The following is a 23151-nucleotide window of genomic DNA, read 5'->3' on the forward strand; positions in this document are numbered from 1 at the left end:
AATTTGTTAAATAATTGAATTGAAGAAGATCTGAAGAAGATCTACATTTTATACTAAAAAAATGTATTTTATTTACATTTTTTTTTCAAATTAAAAAAAAAAAAAAATGTCGCATTTTATTAAAATAAGTCGATAAAAGTCGTATTTTTGAAAAAAGTCGGAAAAAGTCGTATAATCCGAGGCGCGTTTAATTTTGGTAGTTTAACAATAAATGATTAATTTTTCATAAAACTTCAATAGATTTACCTCTGAAAAACCCCTACTAGATAATTAATTAATTAATTAATATCCTGAATTAACTAATTTATTTTAGGTTTATTGGGGTCATTTCTATAGTTTGATCTTTCAAATTGTCATGTGAATGAAATGTAAAATGTAATCATCGAAGAAAGTCAAGTTTTGATTTGTAAAACTTGAAAAATTCTAAAGTAGAAGATCATCATGTAAAAAATGATTTAAATATTAAAATTGAAAAAAAACATAACTTACGTATAATTATCGTTGTATATGTTTTCTTCTCACACGAGTGTAGAAAGTTCATGTGGACTGTTTGTATTGGCTGCACTACTAAGATCTAATGTGGCATTGGGAATACCTGGACTGACACTGCCTGTTATTTCTCGGGGAAAATTTTGTGGCGATCTAATATGTTTGTTAACGGGACTTGTCGGCGAATGATTACTAGGGGATGCAGGTGGTGTTGTTGGAATACTTCTATGTGAAGATATATTAAGATTATTGTAATTTGTCGTCATACCGCTTGGTGACGACATGGAAGTATGCCGAAGATGAGATGGTTGCTGTGGACAATGAGAACCTCTTGAATTAGAAACAACTGAATGTACGGTATTCATGTTTTCAATTTTTGAAGGACAAGACGGATGTATTGTAAGAATTGAACGTTGTTGTTGAAGTTGTTGTTGCTGCAAATTTTGTTGATGACGTTGTAATTGTGCTGCTGCTTCGCATTGTTCGCGCGCTATATTTTTCATAGCACTCGTCTTCTCCTAAAATTATTAATCATGAATAATAATTAAAAAATGATAATTAATTAAAAATTATTATTATTAATAATACCCTTTGCCACACGAAGACATTATGCACCATTGCGCATCCACAAAATACGATTCCAAGAGCGATGAAAATTGATGTTACAATTGCCGGTGTTGTGTGAAATTGCGTGAATGTATATAAGATCATTCCTAAAAAAAAAAAATTTTTAAATTCAAATTACGATTTTAAAAATAGTTACATATAAAAATTTAAAAGAAAATTAACTTACCCGTTAAAAATACGGGAATACTAATGAAAAATCCACCAACTGCACAAATACGACTGACTGAAGATTTCTCCAAGTATTTATTTGTTCTAAAATAAAAAAGAATTTTAAAGAATTTATAATTTAAAATTAAAAAAAAAAACGAAGAGATAAGTTGATGGGGTGCGTGATTATCCCATAAAAATCATTAATTAGAATTTTTATTTTAAATTATTTTATTAAAAATAATTATTTTTTCAACGAATTTCCAATTTTCGAATTAAAATTTAATATATTTTCTTTTCATACAAATTTTTTTAATAAAATTTTAAGCTATCGAATTTTTGTATAAATTTTTATTATACAGTCATTTTCTTTACATGACTTTTTATTTAAGAGAATTTTAATTAAACAGAATCTCAACTGAGACTTCAATTCCGCCTAATCTGGCAACCCTGATCGTTCCCGAGTTATTGAATGAGAATCCAGATTCAAAAATCTATTTCTATAATAGAAAATTGAATTTTAAAACTTACCGATGTCCTTGATAAGAAGACCTTACGAGTTTAACTGCGAAGAGAAATTGAATGGCGCATACGAGAAGGCAACAGAGATTTAGTGACAGCGCCAAAGCACATAGTGCTAATGTAACTTGATAAACAACAGCATATTCCTCGGGACTAATTAATGTACTAGTTGCTGCAGTAATAGGTGAAACTTTAAGTAAAAACGTTAGTGCTAGTAAAGCTAAAAGTAGAGAAACAAGACACAATAATCCCAAACTTGTTAGCATTTCTTTAATTCCCGATTCTTGTATTTTGCTTCTAGATAATGTAGTTGACCAAGAATTATTTAATGGCACAATATTTGGACTCGATGAAACTTGCATAATTGGTTGAACTTGAATAAGTCCCGGCGATGGTGTTGGTTGATTATGAATTCTTGATAACCTAGAAATATCCAGTCCTCCATTGATTTTAGGTCTTTCTTGATTGACATTTGCCGTTAATGTATGACCACCATTATTATTGTTACCAACAACTGGACTAACACTATTAACGGAATGTTTTGAAGTTGAAAGTGTTGATAAATTTAATGCATGTGAATTTTGTGCATTCACTTTTTGTAAAATATTATTTACACTCAATTGAGAATGATTTAGAGGATGATGATGTCCAGATGATGGAGTTGTTGCCATTGGCTGATGATGTCCAATTGAACGATGTGAAGATGGAAGAATTACTGAATCATAAACATCATGTCCATTACGTTTATTGCGACCACTGTAATTATAATGATCCGCATGATGATGATGGTGATGATGTTGCTGTAAATTATTAGACGAAGGCATTGTCCCAGACGCTTGACAGTCATTATGATGATGACTGATGCCCGTTGACGGCGGACCAGTCAAAATATGCTTCAGCATTACTTGATGCTGAATCTTCAATAATCTTTACGCATTTGTTACATTATAATTATTATATTTATTAATAAAAATAATTACTGGTTTCAAAAAAAACCTCTAACTGGTATTAGAAATCAATCCACGAATCCATTGTTCAAATAGTTTTTTTTTTTTAAATAATACTGCTTTTAAATTTCAATAATCTTTGATAATAATTCTTTCTTTAAAAACCGAAATTCGGTTGATAATTATTTCAGAACTGTGCCTGGACTCAATGAGTTGCTACACACTAGTTCTATCATTTCAAGAATCATCAATTATCGTTGATGCAAAAAAAATTACATTGATTAATGTAAATCTCATTAAAATTATTTTAATTTATTTTTTATTGAAAATTTGAAAAAATATTTTTATCATTCTAATTTTTTCAATTTATTATTCCTGTCATTTTCCTCTTAATTAATGAATAATTATTCGTCAATAAATAATTTCCAGGCAAATACTTAATTGTCAACATTGTTGTCAGAATACTGTAAATTGATCTGAAATTTAAAGGACTAATATAAAATAAATATTAATTTCATTAAATTTTGAAAGATCTAGTTAAGAATTCAGAAAAAATTATGAGTCATAATTTTGGGTTAAATTATTATTTTTTTTAACCTTTTTGATTTTTTTCTTGCAGCTGAGAAATTAATAAAAAAAATATAAAATGTCCTTACCTCTCCCACTTCGTTGTTTTCGACCAATCATCGCATAATTGTGCCCCGTGCCTATAATTCTTAGGCCTGCTTAGGTCCATGTAAAAGCTATGAGAAAAAAATCCCAATTAAAACTGTTTTAAAAATAAAATTTAATCAAATTTGATTTTTTTTTAAAATGAATCAGGTATTTCTTATTTCATAAAAAATTTAAAAAAAAATTTTTTTCTTCTATTCAGAAATAATATTTTAACAGATTTGTAAGAGATAATTTTTTTAATTTTTGAAAAATATAAATAAAACTCTTAATGTTAGAGCAGAAGTGTAAAAAGTTTGTTATTTATTAATAAATAAATTCACAAAAAATTAAAGTAAAATAATTATTTTAAATGAAGTTTTAACTAAATGAATCATAATTTTAATCAAATTAAAAAGAAATAATTTTAGGAATAAATAATTAAATGAATAATATATTATAATGGAAGAAATGAATCAGGAGACAAATAAAAATTATGATAAAGAATTAAATAGAAAATAAAATACCGTTACAGTTGATGAAATAACTTCCTTAAAGTTAATTAAAAGCAAAAAATTTTCTAAAATAATGAATTTTTCAAAAGATTGATCATTATTATTAATAACTTTAATTGCATCTTTTTGAAACATTAATATTATGTTGAAAAATTTAAATTAAATTTTTTTTTGTGTAAAATTTTTCATTCAAATATTTAAAATAAAATCTCCATTAAAAAACCCTGTAAAATTTTATTTTTTTCACAAAAATTAACTTCTAAAATGTAATTATTTAGAAAATTTTAACTAAAATTCTTTGCCAAATTAATTAATTTATCAAAATTCAAAATTTAAAATCATCTAAAATATAATTCATTCTAAAAATTTTAATTGTAATAAAAAATTTAATTTTTTATAAATTTATTTATTTTTATAAATATATAACATTAATGTTAATTAATATTTATAAAATAATAATTTTAATATCATGTACGTAAAATATTTTCTCAAACTATAATTAATATTATTATAATATGATTTAATATTTATTAAATATATTTAATATAAATTTATGACAACACAAAAAAAAATAATTAAAGTTTCCTCTTTCAAAGTGCGACGTTTTTTTTATAGGTTATGTTGAAAAATTCAATAGAGATTATATATTTAAAGTGTTTTATGTTATTTTACATTTGAAGTAAGAATAATTATAACTCACTTTTAATGTGTTATGTAGAAAAAAGTTTTATAAATAAACCAAATTAAAAAAAAAATGTAATTTTAAAAATAGTAAATTTACATGATTTTTTTGCTTTGACATTTGGAAAATATTTTTATAACGACGTGATTCAATAAAAGTTTTGTGACCACAATTCAAGCATTGAAACCTAACCAAAAAACTTTTAATTGTAATAACTATATATGTAAAAAGGTGATGCTATAAAATTACAATGAAATAGTACTAGAAAAATGAAAAAAAAATTTAAAAGAAAAGTTAAAATATCCGTGGCATTAAGGCATGGAAAAGCGATTGATATATCTATATACATTGAAACATTAACTCACCTCTTGCCATACTCCAATTATTTTAATCCATTCTTACTTGAAAATATAATTTATAAATTCTTAAGAAAATAGACACTATTTCATTTTCAACAGTTCCAAACAAAAATCATTGAGCATTGTTTTCAAAATTTCTATTTCCACTGTATAATCAACCACTAATATAATTATAATCACTTTCTGGTCTTCTTTTACAAAACCTTCTGCTTTGTAATTATTTTCAGGCTTCGATCTATTTTAAGTGAAATTAATTAAAAAAACTATTTTACACCCGTGTTAATAAACTTAAACTATAGAATATTAAATGGATCCATACACCGTGATCCATAGGTAAAAATCGATAATTAGTGTATATTATGTGTTTTTAGTTAAATCGAATCCTTCCATCAGGCAGTGTTTACATGACTGCGTTTTAAATGAGTATAACAAGGATAAAAGTATATATCTGTCTTTCTTTCTCTCATTATTCAACGTAAAACGCAGCGTCGAACGTAATAATAAGAGAGAAAAGAATAGTAATATAATCTTTCCTTTTCTACCTTATGTAAAAGTTGTCTTACGATTTCATTGTGCATTCGCCTTTACACTGCTTAAAATAATTCTTTAACAACCCAACTCTGCAATAAAGGGTGTGTACACACTGGAGTGCAAATTAATTATACAGAGAATGTGGTAGTGTATTTTGTGTGTTTGTGAGATAGCAAAACAATTTTCTATTTTGTAACAGAGCCGCACAGTTGTCAAGAATGACAAACAGATTTGATTAAATGAATTCAAATTAATAATAATTATCGTTTCAAATAGATTTTAACTTATTATAAATAATTGGAAAAGTTTTATTATTTGCCAAAAGTTGATTGCGTCTTTTTGCACAAAAATGGCCGCACATATATGGCTCTTGACTATTTAATTTTTTTTTTTACTGTTCAATATAATGTCATAAAATGATTTCTTTGATATTTATTTTTATTTCTTTTCGCTATTAATATTTTGAATGTAAAAAAAAAAATTTTTTCTTTAAAATTTTTTTTAAAAAGAACATGAAGCAATTGTATATTAGAAACTGTCAATTAATGACGGAGTGTAAAAAAAACTGTGACCGGTGTGTTTTTACATTGAATCGAATATATTTATTCGTCTGTTCTATGAAGTCAATATCGTTGACATGATAAAATCCAAGTTTTACTTTTAATATTATTATGTATTAAAAAAAATTTGATTCTTCACTATTAAGTGATTGTTGCTAATTTTCTATTAAAGTGAAGAGCAAAAGAGAGAGAGAAAAAATGAGATTTTGCTGGGAAAAAAGAAGTTTACTAACTTTAGGGCTTCTATGTTTACTACATATTCCTCTATTTATCAACGGTAAGTTAATATATTTTCTTTAAAAAATTAAAATTATATAAACAAAAGGATTATCAGACCCACTCCAAAACTTATTACAAAATTTTTCTTATTATTTTCATGTGTATAAAAATAAAAAAAAAATCGCGCACAAATTTAAAAAAAATTTAATTTGTTTATAAAAAATCGTTATTTTTTCTAAACAAATTCAAAATTCTTTTTTTCGTTAAAATATTTTGAAAGTCGATGAAAAACTGAAACTTTTTTGTATTTTGGTCATAATTTCTAAATTCAATATTTTTAGAGTTAGATATCATTGAAATTAGGTGTATTTTTTAAAAAAAAAACTCGATAAAATCAGATTTTTAAAAATTCATAACACAAAAATTTGAGCACTTATAAAGAAATAAAAAAAAACGTAAACTTTTTTTTTCTATATAAAGATCGAAAAAAAAAATATTTACCGAATTTAAAATGTCATAGGTAAATTTCACATGGAATCGCTCATATATTAAATATATTTAAAATCAGATTACTTATTTTAATAAAATAATAAATTTATTCTTGTAAAATAAATTCCTTTGTTTTTTAAAAACACATAAATTTATGGACGATGAAAAAATTTATAATTATTTTTACTTTTTTTTTTGAAAAAAAACAATTATTTGATTGATTAAAGATAATTTCTAGATTGAAGATAATTTTATTTATGTGATCAAAAATTGATAGATATTTTTTATTATTTTATTAAATATTTGAAGATAATTTCAATCATGTTTTTAATTACTTTGAGATAATTTCAATTTTGTTATAAAATTTTTCATAAACTTCATTATTTAATTAAATAAGAAAAGATAATTTAAATATTATTTGATTTATATTAATTAAAAATTTTATGATTTAGTAATTGAAAATAATTAAAATTATTTTATTAAATATTCGAAGATAATTTAAATTATTTTATTAATTTTTTAAAAACTCTTTCAATTATTTTATTGATAATAATTTCGAGATAATTTCAAATAATTAATTAAATATTTGAAACTATTTTTCAATATTTATTTAATTAAATATTAATAAATTTGATTAAATATTTTAAGTTAATTTCAAAATATTATTTTTTCTTAAATTTTTGTAGATAATTTATTTTTTAAATTATTTAATTAAATAATTAAAGATAAATTTGTTTAATAAATTACGAGTTTTAAAACAAATTATAAAACTAATTAATTAATTTAATATTTAATAGTAAAGTTCCATAATAAATAATATAATAATAATTATGAAATATTGAATCTAATAAAGATATAGGGTAAGTGCACCAATTACGGCGCGGTCATAAAAAATAGATATTTTTACTATTATATTTAATATAACTGTTGCAAAATGATTTAAAAAAATTATTTTAATCTTTTTTTTTATACAATTACTAATAAAGATGAACATTTAAACGATTATTAATTTAATTATTTGAGATCAAATTTTTTCACTCACGGTAATTGAAACATTTTTAATATTTATATTGGCTTCAATTATGGTGAGTAAAGTATTTTCAAAATACACGTAATTTTGGTCACCGTGATTGATACACCGAAACTGATACAGTTAAAATTTTTTAAATATCTAAATAACAAGCTTTTAATTAAATAAGTCGTAAATTGACTAATTTACACAATAGAAATGTCGAATTTTCTATTTTAAAGGTGTTTTAACTCGAATCGCGCCGTAATTAATGCATTTACCCTACATAAAAATAATATATTTTAGTTAAAAAAATTTTTTTTTATTTATTTATATTTTTTTAGGATTAAAGTGCCATTGTGACATATGCACTGAGAGTAATCATACGTGTATAACAGATGGTTACTGCTTTGCCAGCACGACTTTGGATCATGAGGTTGTTACACATGCCTACAGGTAAATTTTTCTAAATAAGAATAATAGATTTAAAAAAATTTATTTAATAATTATTTTTAATTTTTTTTTTTTTTTTGTTATTCACTATTGATTTCTATGCTGCAAGAGGTATAAAATTTGAAAAATAATTGATATTTATTATCAGTTCGTTAAAAATGAATAATATATTGAACTTTTATATGAATTAAGGGCAGGTCAAAGTCGATGCGATTTTTCCATTGAAACTCTATGTAAAAATTGCATCGACTTTGACCTACCCTTAAGGAATAAATAATACAAGAGACGCGCACTGAAGAAAGGGCACTAAAAAAATTTTGGTGCAATCAGCTACCCGAAACGAAAAATTTCTATATTCACTTAACTTAATTCATATAAAAACTCATGGCAAATATATTAAGTATGAAGTTAATTAAATATAGAAATTTTTCGTTTGGGACAGCTATTGCAAATTATTGGTTATATTTATGATAGTTTGAAGTGAAATTACATAACGATGTAAAACTATCATAAACATAACCTACAATTTTTTGCTTATTAGGTCCCTTTGTTGATAGTATGTCATATATGTATTATATTCTTAGTTCTCACTGTTTATTTTATATCGAATTTGAAAATTAATTAATAAGTTAAAAGATTTTTAATTAGTGAAATTAGAAATTGAGTTCAGTGGGGTCCAGTAGTACATTGCGCATTAGTTTACTGCGCAACTCAATCACACTTCATCAGGGGGCGGTGCAATAAAATTTGGCGCCCTTGGCTACGAATTTGTCCTTTGAATTTAGAATGATTAGTTTTCTTTTTTTATTGAAATACAAAATTTACGGTTCCTCTAATTTTCGATTATTGAAAAACGTAAGGTGAATTCAATTTTTCATATTTAGAGGATGTTATGACAGAAAAAATTGGTTTCCACCGGAAGGGCCTAAACCTGATGATTCGACTGCATATTGTGATGATACAAATTACTGCAACAAAAATTTAAAACATCCCGATACAGGTATTAATTAACATTAAAAAGTTGAAATTGTTTTTGTGTGATTGAATTTCAGCTTCTTTTTGATAAATTTTATTTTTATTAAATTAAATTTTTCTTTTCATTTTTAAATTAAATGAACACCGTTAAGAAATTAAATTAAGGGTTTTTGAAATTTATAATACATTTTTCAAAATCAGAAAAAATGTAAATAGTAAAAGAATTTATCTGATAGAACTTTTATTAAGTTTCTACTGTTTTTTTGTAAATTTAAAAAAAATATATATTTAATGAATCAAAACAGCAAAATAGGGAAAACAAAATTTTCAATTTATCAAATATTTTTAGTGTGAAATTTTAACATTAAAATACAAAAGTTTTCTGTTTTGCAGTGTTGTTTATAGAGTGATAACTAACAGACTTTATGTGATGCCGTTTTAAAGTATATTAACCTTGTTTAAAGATTTTATCTAATTTTTTTTATAACAAGTCTCCCTTTTCTAACAAAATAATTTTAAAAAAAACTACTGATTACATATTTTACCACAATCAAAGAGAGTCTTGTGTCTATAAAGTCAAAAAAAAAATTCATCCAAAAAGTAACACATGATTTTTTTATATATAAAAGGCAAGAAAATTTATGCCTTTTATTTTCATTCCAAGAATAACGAAAAAATTATTCAATTCGGTTTTATTTTAAAATGAGGTTAATTATATGTTGCACCCCATTTGTTAACTGCCCTAACTGAACTCTAGGTCCCATTCACAATTGTAAAAAATTGTGTCCGAAAATTTTTTTATTTTTTTTAAAATACTGCTTTCGAATATTCTTTCGAAATTAATTAATACATTTTTGTAATGAAAAATTTAAACCATTTAATAAATGGAACATTTGATAAACGTGGATAAATGACGATATTTAAAAAATTCGAGTTTTTCTGATTGTTTGTGAATTTGTGTTTCTGTTAAAAATATTAGGAATTTTTAATTCGATATTAATTCGAAATTTTAACAAAATTAAAAAAATATTTTTTCTAATAATCTAATTTTTTTTTTTATAAATTTATTTAAATATATATCAGAGAAATTATTCTGATTTACAAAATGAAAATTTCACGAATTAAATACAATAGAACTCGGCAAAAATCTCTTTTCCATGTTAGATACGACTTAACGCCTTTTTTTTATGAATTTGAAAAACAATGTCGTTTTAATTCTTTTTTTTCTCGCTCCAATACGAGAATGTATTTTTTATCTAAATATGCTACTTGGAATAAACTTGAAGGTGCGTGAAGAAACAGCTCTCTCCGTCGCAGCCTGAGCCGTTGATCTTCTGTATGACGAGCGACTCAATGAATACGACTTTCGTCATCAAATGCTGCAAAGAGGATTTTTGTAATCGTGGTTTGAGACCTCAGCTTCAGCCTCGCATCAAAGAAGGTACAGTTACTGTCCTGTAACTAAATGTCAAAGGTGGCACGCGTTTTTAATTTTCTTTTTTATATTAAAATTATTTACAAAAACACCTCTCAATATATTATTCGAATTTTATAAATAAAAAATTTAAAAAAAAGTATGCTAACTTCCGAAAATTTAAATTCTTCTATTCGATTTAATAGTTTTGAAGCTTTAAAAAGTCTATTGCAAAAGTTCTTTTGAAGATAACAAAATGCTTCCATTCTTGTAAATTGAAATATTCAATATTCAATATTGAATATTGAAATTTGAATTTTTTTAGAATTGATTAGCTTAAGACAAACATTGACATAAATTTTGAAATGAGACATTGAGACCGTTTTCACCGTGTGGATGAATTTAATCCTCTGAGAGGTTAAAGGCGGATATATTCTGCGTCTGCGCAGAAGTTGTATACAAACATTCTGCGCAGACGCAAAACTGCTGCCTTTAACCTCTCGGATAATTAAATTTATCCACACGGTGAAAACGGCCTCATAAGATTTTAGTTTTATTTGAGAAGAACTCGCTTCTAGAGTTTTTAATATAAATAACGATCTTTGGATTAATTTTTGTAAATAAATTTAAATATTAGTTTCTTTATTAATGTTTCATTGTATAGGATTTGCCAACTTCATTAGGCTTAAGTGTCATCTAAATTGAATTTAAAAAAACAAGCAAATGATTTTTTAAAGTTTTCAGTTATGCTAGTAAATCGGATTTTATTTCTTTCCAGTAAATAATTTCTGAAGTTAGTTGGGTTCAAATATTTAATATGTGAAATTGAGTTTAAATTTGGAGAAGGGACTTCAACAATTCGGTTTACGGAAGGGAAGATCGTTAGTTATTTGTGTATAGTCACATTTGTCGCGGACGTCACCAACGGTTTCGTAGACTCGTTCCATACGTTGGCGATATCAATTGATATTAAAAGATCATTCAACAATGTTAGGCCTGATTCCAAATGCGATATTGATTAAACTTGATATTCACCCTAACATTACAAACTTCATTATACTCAGAAGATTTGTCTGGAAGTCGCGTGTAACGTGAAGAACTTCCACATTACTTGCATTGATTGTTTACCGTAACTTCATACGTGTGAATCTGGATTGGGGTTGGGAATCTGAAATGGAAGTCACCCTAATCCACAACGATTTGATGATCACTTTCTAATTAGGAGGGTGGAAAATGCAACCCACTCTGAGAATTTTGTCTAATATGATGAAAATTCTGTATAAAAGGTCCACATATGCCAGGAGAGTTCAGTTCAGATTTTGGTACCAGCACGTCTTCTTCGCATACGAAATCTTGTAGAAGTACTGTTACTCTGCCCGATTTTATACTCAAGTTCAACTTAGAAGAATTTCCAAGTCCAAATAAGTACAAAGAATTAGATGAAATGAGGATTAGTCAAAGTGAAAATTAGGTTACATTAAGATTAGGCCAATTAAGCATTAAGTTAGATTAATATTAGAACTAGTAACAATTAGGATATAGTACGATTAGGCCAAATGCGAATTAGGTAAAATAAAATTTAGATCGCATAAGAATTAGGCCAAAGAAAGAATAGGCCAAATAAAAAGTAACAATTATGTTATAGAATTAGATGGCGTAAAGATTAGATCAGATGAAAATTAGCTTAAGCAGCAATTATTATTATTATTTAAACCAATTGTTTTATCAAAAAAGTTCATAGAAAAAAAAGATGCGCCTCTTTATTTCCTATAAGGTAGCACTTTTCAAAACTCAAAATTTTTAATTTTAATGGCATTTGGACAATAGATGTTCGGCAATACATAGTCCAGCCGAACGCCTCAGCGAGTTCTTCTTCCCCTCCGCTCAATTGAGGAAAAATTGTTGGAATTGCATTTTTCTTTAAACATAGTACTTCTCGTACAATCAACTGAATTTTTCCTGTCTCATAATAACGAAAAATATAGTCCTCTGCGAAATGCAATATACAAATACGTTTTTTTCATTCGCCTCGTTTGGAGCGCGTCTTAAATTCGTTTCCTGGTATTGGAAGTAAAATGAAATCATTTCTATGCTTATTTTAAAAGAAAATTTTCGAATTGGTTTCCTTGAAGGAGCTGGATTACAGTTATTTTATATTTGAACCTGTATAACAAAAATAAAACCAAAGATTATTTTATGGAGTATATTTTAAATTTTGTTAAACTATTTTTATAAAATCTTACTTATTAATGAAATAAATAAGCTATATATGCATGACCGTGCCACCTACAGAGATGTTTTAGAATTTCGTTCTTCGTTGTTCAATATTTTGCATAATCGAAATTTTTACGATGTATTAAATCTAAGCCATAAAAGAGAGAGAGAGAGAGAGAGAGAGAGAGAGAGAGAGAGAGAGAGAGAGAGAGAGAAAGAGAGCGAGAGAAAGAGGCACATAGCATGTTATGCACTTATAAAAAGTAGATGACCATGCAAACGCACTGTACACCAATATTTAAAGCAAATGGTCGCCTTTAATATAAATATTATTGTAAATAGGTAGATTTCTTGTTTCTTTCGACACTACTTGTTTCTATTATTAATTTTCATAATTAAGAATTTTACAGGGTAATATATCAAATTATTTATACTCCCAATATTTTATGTTGGACTGTAGACGCAATATTTTCAATGTGCTGAAACTGAAAAAAAAATATCAGGTATCACTGTTTTTTTGTATTCTCTTTCTTTTAAATGTTAAAATAACATTTTTTGAATGGAATTATTTTTTTTTTTTTGAGAATATTGCGCCAATTACATCCCCTGTTTCATATTATACTATTATTCTTCGCATTTCTCGAAGCTTTCTCTACGCATGTCCTTCTACCCTGACTAATTATTATTTATTTATGTCAATCTTTATTTTTATCATCGAATGAAATTATTTATAAATATCTCGTAATTGTGAAATTAATTTTTTTAAATAACACAAGAATGAGAATGATATAAACTATCAAATTCTTTTAAGTTTATCATTATCAGTTATTTTATTTTCTGTTCTGACCTAATTCTTTACCAAAAAAAAAATTACAATAGGTTGAATAAATAATCACATTCATTTAACTACATTAGTTGTATATTAATAAATTGTAAGTCTTAACTGTAAAAAATATTTTTTTGTGTATATGTGTCAAAAGAAGTGATTGCGAGAAGCTCATATTTTGTCGGGCTTTGTTAAATGTAAATATATTCTTAGTACTAGTATTCTAAGTAGTTATTATTAAACTCTTTGTCAGTCATTTACTATAGAAAATTAAAAATCACGCAAGAAATATTTGTGACACACTCTGAAGAAAGAAGACTAAGCAAAAAATTATAGGTTATGTTTATGATGGTTTGAAGTGAACTATCATAAACATAACCTATAATTTTTTGCTACTTACATCCTTTTTTCAGTGCTCATCACATTTAATTAAAATCATTATAAAATCTTTGATTTTTACTGCAGTTGGTTTGCAATTGATACTGAAAAATGTATTAAACTAAAAATTAATTTTTAGTTACACATTTAATGGGATTTAAAATTACTCACTGGAAAATATACTAAATATTTTTCAAATCAAAATTAATGTTATTTAATCTTTCTAATTGTTGTCCTAATTATAAATTTCATGTATTTCTTTTAACACGGTATTCCTTGAGATATTTTGATCTCAACAATTTTTCTGTGATTAATTACTCGTATATATATATATATAATAGAGCAATAGTTTTGGTTTAATTAGTCACAAAAATTTTTGTCGGTAAATTATCTATGGACTCATGTAGTACTTATAATTTCTAATCTATTATCTTTTACTTTCTTTTCTTTCTATATAGTTTATATAAAACTTAATTTTAAATCTAATTTACTTTCTTTATAGTTAATAGCTTGCAGCGGAAGTCGGTATAATTTTTTCTACTCCTGGAATTAAATTCCTGTGCTTCATTGTTAAGGGGCGTTTTTTTTTTTTTTTTGCTTTAAGAAAGAATAAAATATAAATAAATAGAACCCTCTTAATTATGAGCTTTTCCTGTAAAGTGTGATTTCTTTCTTTTTAAATAACTGCTCAAATTTATATTTGTACCATAATTTTTCACAATGAAAAATAAATTAAATTCATTTTCATAATAAAAAAAAAAAAAAAATATGAAAAGAAGAAAAAAATGAAACTTTACTTGTTCCCATCTATTTTTATTTTTCGCTAACCGATGAGAAGTCCGAGAGAAATATTAATTCCTAAAAAGCCTTGTCTTTTGAGTATAAAAAAAAATTGTTCTCAGGTGTTACAATAAGACGCGGTTCTTTCCAAGCTCTGAGTATTCAATTTGGTGCAAGACAAATGAGACACTACGTGGTCCAGAAGGCAATGAATATGTGATAGCTTGTTGTAATCACATTGATTACTGCAACCGTTCTTTAAGGCCTTCATTTCCTAAGTTCTCAGCAGAGCGCACTTCTCGTGGTACGCACCAAATTAAATTTATTTCGACATTAAAAAAAAACAGTCTTTGTGCTAAAAGAAAAAAATAGTGCAATATTTCATACATTCAAAAAACTTACGAGAAAAAAAATGATTCAATCGTCATAAAATAGTGCTTTTGTGAAGCGCTTGGGTTCACTATTTGTTCTTTTCATTATTCACTTGTTTTTATCATTTTGAAAATGTTTATACATTCCATTAAAAAAAATTTAAACTGATGAGAAAAATATTTGTATTACTTTACATACAAAATACTACTAATCTAAATAATCTAAAATTAAATAATTTTTATTCTATTTAATAACATAAAATGTTTTTTAAAAAAATTATACAAAATCAAGTATATGTTCTCGTCAGTAAAAAATACATTAAATAATTTGTTTTACACATATATTTATTATTAAGTTTTGTATGTTGAAAAGGGCCTGAAAATACAAATGAAAACTTCAAACACAGCAATCTCAGTTTTTTTGGGTAATGTTTTGTTATATTTTGTTTTTTTTGAGGTGGACAAAGAAGTGCCTGACTGCATTGCTTATTATTCAGATCAAATGAAAATTATTATCGAAGTTTCTGTTACGAAACGGATATGCTATTTAAAATAAATATCGAACATATATGCTTGGAGCAATTTTTAAAAAATGCAACATTCTGAATTTGACATTGTTTCATGGTTAATATATTTATTTCTTGGAATTTAATTTTTCTTATCTGCAAAAAGTTAATATAAGTCATTTATATTTAATCTTAAGTTTGTTGTGAAAAGTCAATTTCCGAAATAATGTATGATTCAACGAACGACATCCACATGCTCGTTTTGTTTAATAGCTAACATTTTATGTGTGGTTTTTTTCTCAAATTAACAATATCCTTAAAAATACTGCTCAAAATATCAAGATATATATTATTGTCATCAAAAAAGCACGAAAAGGGGAAAATGAATATTCGACGACACAAAATCAACATATTATGTATCGCATTAATTTTTTATCATATAAGTCTTTACGAAAATCCAGAGAATTTAGATCTATTGAATGTGATAAGTTAATTAACAAAAAATTTATCTTATAGAATTGAATTTATGGACTTTCTCATATCTTATAGAATCCTACCTTCATCCTCAACTGATTGCATGTAAATGTCTGCTTTGTATAATACTTTTTATTCTTATTAACAGTACTTTTAGAATTCTTCAATTTGCTTAAATTAAACTAGATTCCTAAACGGGATCGAGCTTTTCTTTAATATTTGAAAATAGAAAAATAAAGCGTCAACTGTAAATGCTTTACGTTATCGTCTTACTGCTTGTTTGGCCTTTTATTGCTTGTTGCTTATAAGGAATTATTTTTTCTGTGCCATATTTGTATTGTATTTTAATAAATTTAATGATTTTTTGATATTTTTCAATGGTATTAAATTGAATTTTATTGTCTAAGTATTAACAAACGGAGGTAGGACAACGTGGGAGACATGGCAAACGGCATTGGCAATAGCTTTGCCAATTTGTGCGATGTGCCTTGTCGTTATGGCTATTTATCACGTTCATATGTTAAGAAAAAGACCAGCCAGACATTTCCCAGATGATTCTATGGAAGCTCCAGATAGACCAATTCTTGGTGGTGTCACTATTAGAGATATGTTAGAAATGACAACAAGTGGTAGTGGCTCTGGTAAGTAAAATAAAAAGTATGCCTTCTTTGACGTGAATTTTCTCAACATTTAAATTGGTCTACATTCGAATGTCACAATTTGGTTTAACCGTCACTTGGTCTAACTCTTATGTTGCCTAAAGTTCTGCTCCTTTAATAGAGCTGGAACATTTGTTTGAAGCTCTAAATGGCTTTGTCCGTCCTTTCAGAGAAGGAAGAGAGTCAGTAAATAATTTTGTTTATGTAACTTTAGGTCTTCTGTTTAGGGATTAAAATTATTTTGTGCTGCAGTTTTGGACACCTTGGGTACTGCAGCATTCAATGCCATAATGAGGATTGACCATGAGGGTATCCAATTTCTTAAGGTTCCTCAGGTCCGTTTGGAAAGACTTGGAAGTAGAAGAAGAAGCGCTTTAAGCGTTTCTAGTGTCAGCAGTGGAAGAAGTTTAATTCCGTCTGACCTAGACAACGAGACAATTGAAGCAGAACGCGAGAAGTGTTTAAAGATTACGTAGGAGAAAACTGAGTGTTTTTAGAGGGTCGAAGAGAAGATCACCAAGATGGTAAAGTCTTGCGAAGTACAGAAGAATGTCAACATGACTATTAAGGACGGACTTAAGACTCTTCAGAAATTTGTCAGTTAGTCGAAGACAAAACACGCCCTAGCAGATAATGGCGATAGCAACCTTGGTCATAGAGGGTCAGAAACGAAAAAAAGCTGTGTCAGTCTGGATTGGACTGAAGAAGAAGAAAAAGCAAAAGGAGGCACCTTTTGTCAAAAAGATAGCAAAGCTGGCGGTAACACCGAATCCTAAGCAAACCAGTAAGAAAGCAACAACAATGGTGATCCGAGTCGCAACAGGAACAACGTATGCCGGTGTAACGAGCAAACTTCGAATGGAAGTGAATCCGGACATCAGCCACACGCAGGTTGTCGGCGCTAGGTCTACTAGAAGGGGATATCTCCTGATTAAAATCGGAGACTACAATTAGGAGGCATTCACTACTGAGGTCATAAAAGCGGTTGGAAGTATAGGGAAGGTGCAGAACGGAATCGACAGGTCACTGGAGATCCGCGACCTGAATTGGCTTACCCAATAAGAAGAGGTCCAACAGGCTTTTGGCGGAAGTACTCAAGAAGCTAGGAAGCAAGAGAGTGACGGTCCTAGGACCTAACCGACGAGGAATAAAGCTCGCGGTTGTTGTCACCAACCAAGAGGAGGCGGACAGGCTGGATAAAGTGGGACGCATAAGGATTGGTTATATGTGCTGCCCAATAAAAATAATGGTCGTTCTGTGCACCCGGTGCCTGTCGTAAGGTTACATAGGAAGAGTTTGTAAGGCAGCGGACAGATCGACTGCGTGCTTCAAGTGCGATAAAGTCGATCATAAGTTTGCAAACTGCAGTAGAAGTCCAAGCTATTTTTTATGTAGAGAAAAGTGTCCCAGGGACCTTCACCTACGAAGTTTAAAGTTTGACGGCAGTTCCGTAATGTAACGATTAGTCCAGCCAAAGGGTGTGGTTTTTCAACAAGAACAAGAACGGTTATTAGGTAATTAGGAGAAGGCACATAAGAAAAAAGTTACAGTTAGATTAGGCCAAATTAAATTAGGCGAAGTGAAAATAAGGTTCATTGTGACATTCAAATTTAGGCGCATTTAAAGTACAAAATTCATGCGCCTCTAATTTTGATATTCAATTATATAAATCAAAATTTCTTATAATTGAAGTACTTTCATGTAAACCTGTAGAATTTCAATATGTATTCTAAGTCATAAATTTAATTACTAAATATAAATATTAAAATCAGAACACCGAATCTAAATCATGAAAGAATATTTCAAATCTATAGTTGTTCTGTAGTTCGATTATCTGAAAACTAAATTAAGTCTCATTTTACGGATAATTTCAAAAAATGAAATGTATACTGAAAGTAGCGTTTTGTTGTTTCTTTTTTAAAGTAGGTCTACCACTTTTGGTTCAAAGAAGTATTGCCCGCCAGATTCAATTAGTTGAAACTATTGGCAAAGGTCGATTTGGCGAGGTCTGGCGTGGTCGATGGCGAGGTGAAAATGTCGCTGTTAAAATATTTAGTTCACGTGAAGAAAGATCATGGTTCAGGGAAGCTGAAATTTATCAAACAGTAATGCTTCGACATGATAATATTCTTGGATTTATCGCTGCGGATAATAAAGGTAAATTTGTAATAACAGTAATTGTTTAATATTAAATAGACTTCCGGTACAATAGGCAATAATTGAAGGGTGGTTAGTGAATGTGGTTATATTACAAATAGAGAAACTTATTATATTTGCATTGTAGACAATGGAACATGGACACAGCTCTGGCTTATAACTGATTATCATGAGAAAGGTTCACTCTTCGATTACCTTAATAGGTCAACTGTCGATACAAATGGAATGATTAGAATGGCTTTATCTATAGCTACTGGTTTGGCGCATCTTCATATGGAAATAGTTGGTACCCAAGGAAAGCCAGCGATAGCTCATCGTGATTTGAAGTCAAAAAATATTTTAGTCAAAACTAATGGAACATGTGCAATCGGTGATCTTGGTCTTGCTGTTAGACATGATGTTATTACCGACACTGTTGACATTCAACTTAATAATAGAGTTGGAACAAAGCGGTATATGGCACCAGAGGTATATTTTTTAGACTAAAAGTGTAACCTTCTTTCTTTTTTTTGGCTTTGTAGAAAAATAATTATTATTTTCTTCATTAGGTCCTCGAGGAGACAATAAATATGAATCATTTCGATTCTTTCAAGCGTGCAGACGTTTATGCTTTAGGTTTAATTTTATGGGAAATTGCAAGAAGATGCAATGTTGGTGGTATCCATGATGATTATCAACTTCCATTTTATGATTTAGTTCCTTCCGATCCAACAATTGAAGAAATGCGCAAGGTCGTATGCACTGATAGACAACGGCCTTCAATACCAAATCGATGGCAATCAATTGATGTGAGTGTTTGGGAAACTTTACATAAAATTAATTTTATTTTATATTTATTCGTTTAAAAAATAAATTCCATTAAATGCTAATTTCAAAAATGAAAATTCGTCTTAAAAATAAATAATAATCTTAGTTACTTGATTGACGTAAGTAGTTTTTTAGTTTCTCAACGGAAATTAGTCGAATTTTTGGACAAAATTTAATTTTGGATTAAAAATTTGAATTATAATTAAATCTTTTAAAATTAATAAATTTCTTTTACTAATTATTTTGATCATTAAAAAAAAGTATTATTTATTTTTTTAATTCTTGAATTTTTTTACTCAGGCCCTGCAAGTGATGTCCAAGGTCATGAAAGAATGTTGGTATCACAATGCTGCTGCAAGACTAACTGCCTTAAGAATAAAAAAATCTCTTGCTAACTACGGAGCAATGGATGATCTAAAGATTTAGATCATTTTCGTTTTTTATAAAAATGCTACATCTTCAATTAAATATTATATTTTGATAATATACAAAAAAATTCAGTTCAAATGTAGTATAATTAATTTATTTTTTGTTCTGATAGACAAAATTAAATTTGATCAATGAAATTGATTTAAAAAAAAATTTTTTTCAAGTTTTTATAGAAATTATCAGAAATTATTTACAATATTTGTCCAGCTAGAGCATGATACCATTTATTGTAAAATATATCATTAATGTTCGATTGTGCCGCAAAATAATTACAATTTTTTAACATTTTATTACCAGGGACCTACAAAAAAAAGCTACAAATAAATATAATGAAGTTCAGAATAATGAATCGCAAAGACTGACATAAAAATGATTTTTTTTTATATAACATTTTCTAAGTTTATCATTTGATAAATGAACGGATAATAAGCACAATGTTATTTTAAATCAAGGAGTAACAATTTTTTGAAATTTTTTAATTATAGAAAAAAACTATTATGTTAAAAAATAGGACACGTATTTTTTTTTTATTTAATATGATCTTGCTGGAGATAAAACTTTCATAACTAATACGAAACTATTTTTAAATTTAAGAAATAAAATTAATTTTAATAAACTTTGTGTAATAGAGTATATTTAAAAACAGAAGTAACGACATTATTTCTATAAAAGGTATCGATAATAAAATAACGTTACTTTCAGTTAGTAACGTACTAAACATTTGAGTTTCTTTTATTATTTAAAAAAAATTAAATTTTGGACTTGGATTAATTATAATTTATTTTTTGTATTGTAAAACAATAAATGGTCCTTGATTTTAATAAATTTAATTTTAATATATAATGTGCATTATGTAGAATGTGAAAAATAGCATGCCTTTCAAAACATATCTAAAATTGTAAAATAATAACACAAAACATTATAATAGAGAATAACATTATATTACTATATTCGATAATTTTATAAAAAGTTAATTTTGTCCTTTTATTCTAGAGATTTTATTTTATCCGCTCTTTTTTTTCTTTTTCTACCCTTTTTTTTGTCTATTCATTGTATATTATTTGTATAATTATTATATGAAATAATTAAAGGGATACATTTCGTCAGTATATAAATATTTACAAAAAAAAAGTTACTGAAATAAAAGAACGTACCCGTTTAATTGTATTTCATTAACATTTGAAGACATTTTCTGTTTATAATAAAAGTCATTTTAAATATTTAAGTTCTAAATTTTGAAAAAAGTTCGATTGCGACAAAAATGACAAATTAAAAAGATGCGTATTCTATATTTTAACATCAAAAAAGAAAAAAAAACCATTAAATTAAAAATTAGATTACACATTAATAATAAATAATATAATCTACAAAAATGGTTTTCTGATTTATGTTTATTTATATTAAAATAACAACAATGTTTCTAAAAAAAATTATTATCTGTTTAAAATATTCGGAACAAAATAAATAGAATCAAAAAACCATTTTAAAATTTGTTTGTAACATAAAATACAAAATATGATTTATTCGTTCATCAAAAACATGAAAATCTGATTTTTTCATTGTTCTCTGAATATATTAATTAATTATTAAAAGGTGTTGGATTGTTCAACGAGGCACATTGACCTAAGAAATATTTGCATCTAAAAAATAATTTTTATTTCTCTAAATTTATCCAATTTCTAATTTTAAAAAAAAACAATATTTTGTACATTTTTTTTAATCACACAGCATTGTCAAAAATGATCTAAGGTCAATTTGACTTGTGTAAAAGAATATTGTTTATTGAAAATAAAATGTGCCATCGAAGGGCATTATTATTACAAAAAACCTGATAATTATTGTAAAAAAAAAATATAAATGTACGATGCGACCAAAATTTTGTACACTATTAAATTTTTACTCCATAAGTGACATATTTAATAAAAAAAAAAATGAAAAATGTGCTTCTTAAATGTTAATAGCTTTGACAAACGAGGGTAAAAAATATATTCAAAATATAAACACTATATATATAATATAATAGTTATGAAATATATATTTAAAGCATATAAAAATTTATTTAACCGCTATATAATCCGACAATCTCCATTAGAGAATATCATTTTTTTTGTGAATTAATTTTTCTATATTTTAAAGGGAAAAAAAATTTTATAATAATTTTTTGAACACATGCAATTTGTCTTATTTTATATATATAAAAAAAATATATAATAATGAATGTTCACGAAATTTTTTGTAAGCCTCAATATTAGCATACACCTGAATGTTTTGCTCAAAATGAATAATTCTTCAGACAATTTTCTAAACGATCATACCGACGCATAAAGTTAAAAAAAATAAAACACCCTCCCCTTCATCTTTCTGCTGCAAGACAGAAGAATTGTATAATGACATTAAAAGTAGTGTTGAGCGATTAAATGTATCATATAAATGTAAGCGTGCCTTAAAAAACGTTTACACTAGAATATTATCTGTCAGGAAAATTGTACTAATTTTATTCGTATTATAAAACAAGACAATTTTTTTTTAATTCTATACAATTTTATAAAAAATGATTTTCTGTAAAAACGTATCCATATTGAAAATTTCTATCTAGATTCCTTATCCTATGTTAATTAATTAATTATTAATTTAATTAACTAATAAACAATAATAACAACAAATTATTCTTTATATGATTCTATGTAGAAATTATCATTATGAATATGACACGCTCTGAAGAAAGGTAAGAAGCAAAAAATTATAGGCTATATGTTTATGATTGCTTGAAGTGAAAATATACATCGACTCTTGAAATAATTATGATTCAGTTTTCAATACATAGAAAATATTCAATAAAAACTACTTTTAATTACATAATTAAAAAAAATTCTTAATAAAGGCAAAACTATCATAAACATAAGCGATAATCTTTTGATTCTAAGGGTTCAGTGCCATGAAACGCAGAATGCAAAATAGAAA

General features: G+C 26.6%; 2 protein-coding genes across 5 annotated transcripts; one reads left to right on the forward strand and one right to left on the reverse strand.

Annotated features, from left to right (window-relative positions):
• Positions 1–266: 266 nt before the first annotated feature.
• On the reverse strand, positions 267–5317 carry LOC127276904 (uncharacterized). Of its 2 annotated transcripts, none has more exons than XM_051297599.1 (6): positions 4946–5317; positions 3389–3475; positions 1795–3208; positions 1283–1368; positions 1078–1202; positions 267–1007 (listed from the first exon to the last, which is right to left on the reverse strand). In XM_051297599.1, the coding sequence occupies exons 3-6, from the start codon at positions 2685–2687 to the stop codon at positions 519–521; spliced, it is 1593 nt and encodes a 530-aa protein (XP_051153556.1). In that variant the 5' UTR covers positions 2688–3208; positions 3389–3475; positions 4946–5317; the 3' UTR covers positions 267–518. The 2 variants fall into 2 exon arrangements, with proteins under 2 accessions (XP_051153556.1, XP_051153557.1); XM_051297600.1 differs by having other exon boundaries at positions 1795–3223.
• A 268-nt stretch (positions 5318–5585) lies between these two features.
• On the forward strand, positions 5586–22225 carry LOC127276906 (TGF-beta receptor type-1). 3 transcript variants are annotated; one of them, XM_051297603.1, is made up of 8 exons: positions 5586–6307; positions 8092–8203; positions 9085–9200; positions 16546–16779; positions 18721–18954; positions 19082–19422; positions 19503–19742; positions 20062–22225. In XM_051297603.1, the coding sequence occupies exons 1-8, from the start codon at positions 6229–6231 to the stop codon at positions 20185–20187; spliced, it is 1482 nt and encodes a 493-aa protein (XP_051153560.1). In that variant the 5' UTR covers positions 5586–6228; the 3' UTR covers positions 20188–22225. The 3 variants fall into 3 exon arrangements, with proteins under 3 accessions (XP_051153560.1, XP_051153558.1, XP_051153559.1); XM_051297601.1 differs by lacking the exon at positions 9085–9200 and adding an exon at positions 14910–15091; XM_051297602.1 differs by lacking the exon at positions 9085–9200 and adding an exon at positions 10462–10616 and having other exon boundaries at positions 5588–6307.
• Positions 22226–23151: the final 926 nt, after the last annotated feature.

The sequence above is a fragment of the Leptopilina boulardi genome, unplaced genomic scaffold (genome assembly GCF_019393585.1).
Source record: "Leptopilina boulardi isolate dan_hultmark-lab unplaced genomic scaffold, ZJU_Lbou_2.1 LbouV2_155, whole genome shotgun sequence".
NCBI lineage: Eukaryota > Metazoa > Arthropoda > Insecta > Hymenoptera > Figitidae > Leptopilina > Leptopilina boulardi.

Excerpts from the sequence above, each read along its gene's own strand:
- LOC127276906 (XM_051297601.1), top strand. The coding sequence starts at position 6,229 with ATGAGATTTTGCTGGGAAAAAAGAAGTTTACTAACTTTAGGGCTTCTA. Across the intron at positions 15,092-16,545 it reads AGCAGAGCGCACTTCTCGTG|TATTAACAAACGGAGGTAGG; the intron begins GTACGCACCAAA and ends TTATTGTCTAAG. Across the intron at positions 19,423-19,502 it reads AGCGGTATATGGCACCAGAG|GTCCTCGAGGAGACAATAAA; the intron begins GTATATTTTTTA and ends TTTCTTCATTAG.
- LOC127276904 (XM_051297599.1), bottom strand. The coding sequence starts at position 2,687 with ATGCTGAAGCATATTTTGACTGGTCCGCCGTCAACGGGCATCAGTCAT. Across the intron at positions 1,369-1,794 it reads TCTTCTTATCAAGGACATCG|AACAAATAAATACTTGGAGA; the intron begins GTAAGTTTTAAA and ends TTTTTATTTTAG. Across the intron at positions 1,008-1,077 it reads ATGTCTTCGTGTGGCAAAGG|GAGAAGACGAGTGCTATGAA; the intron begins GTATTATTAATA and ends TAATAATTTTAG.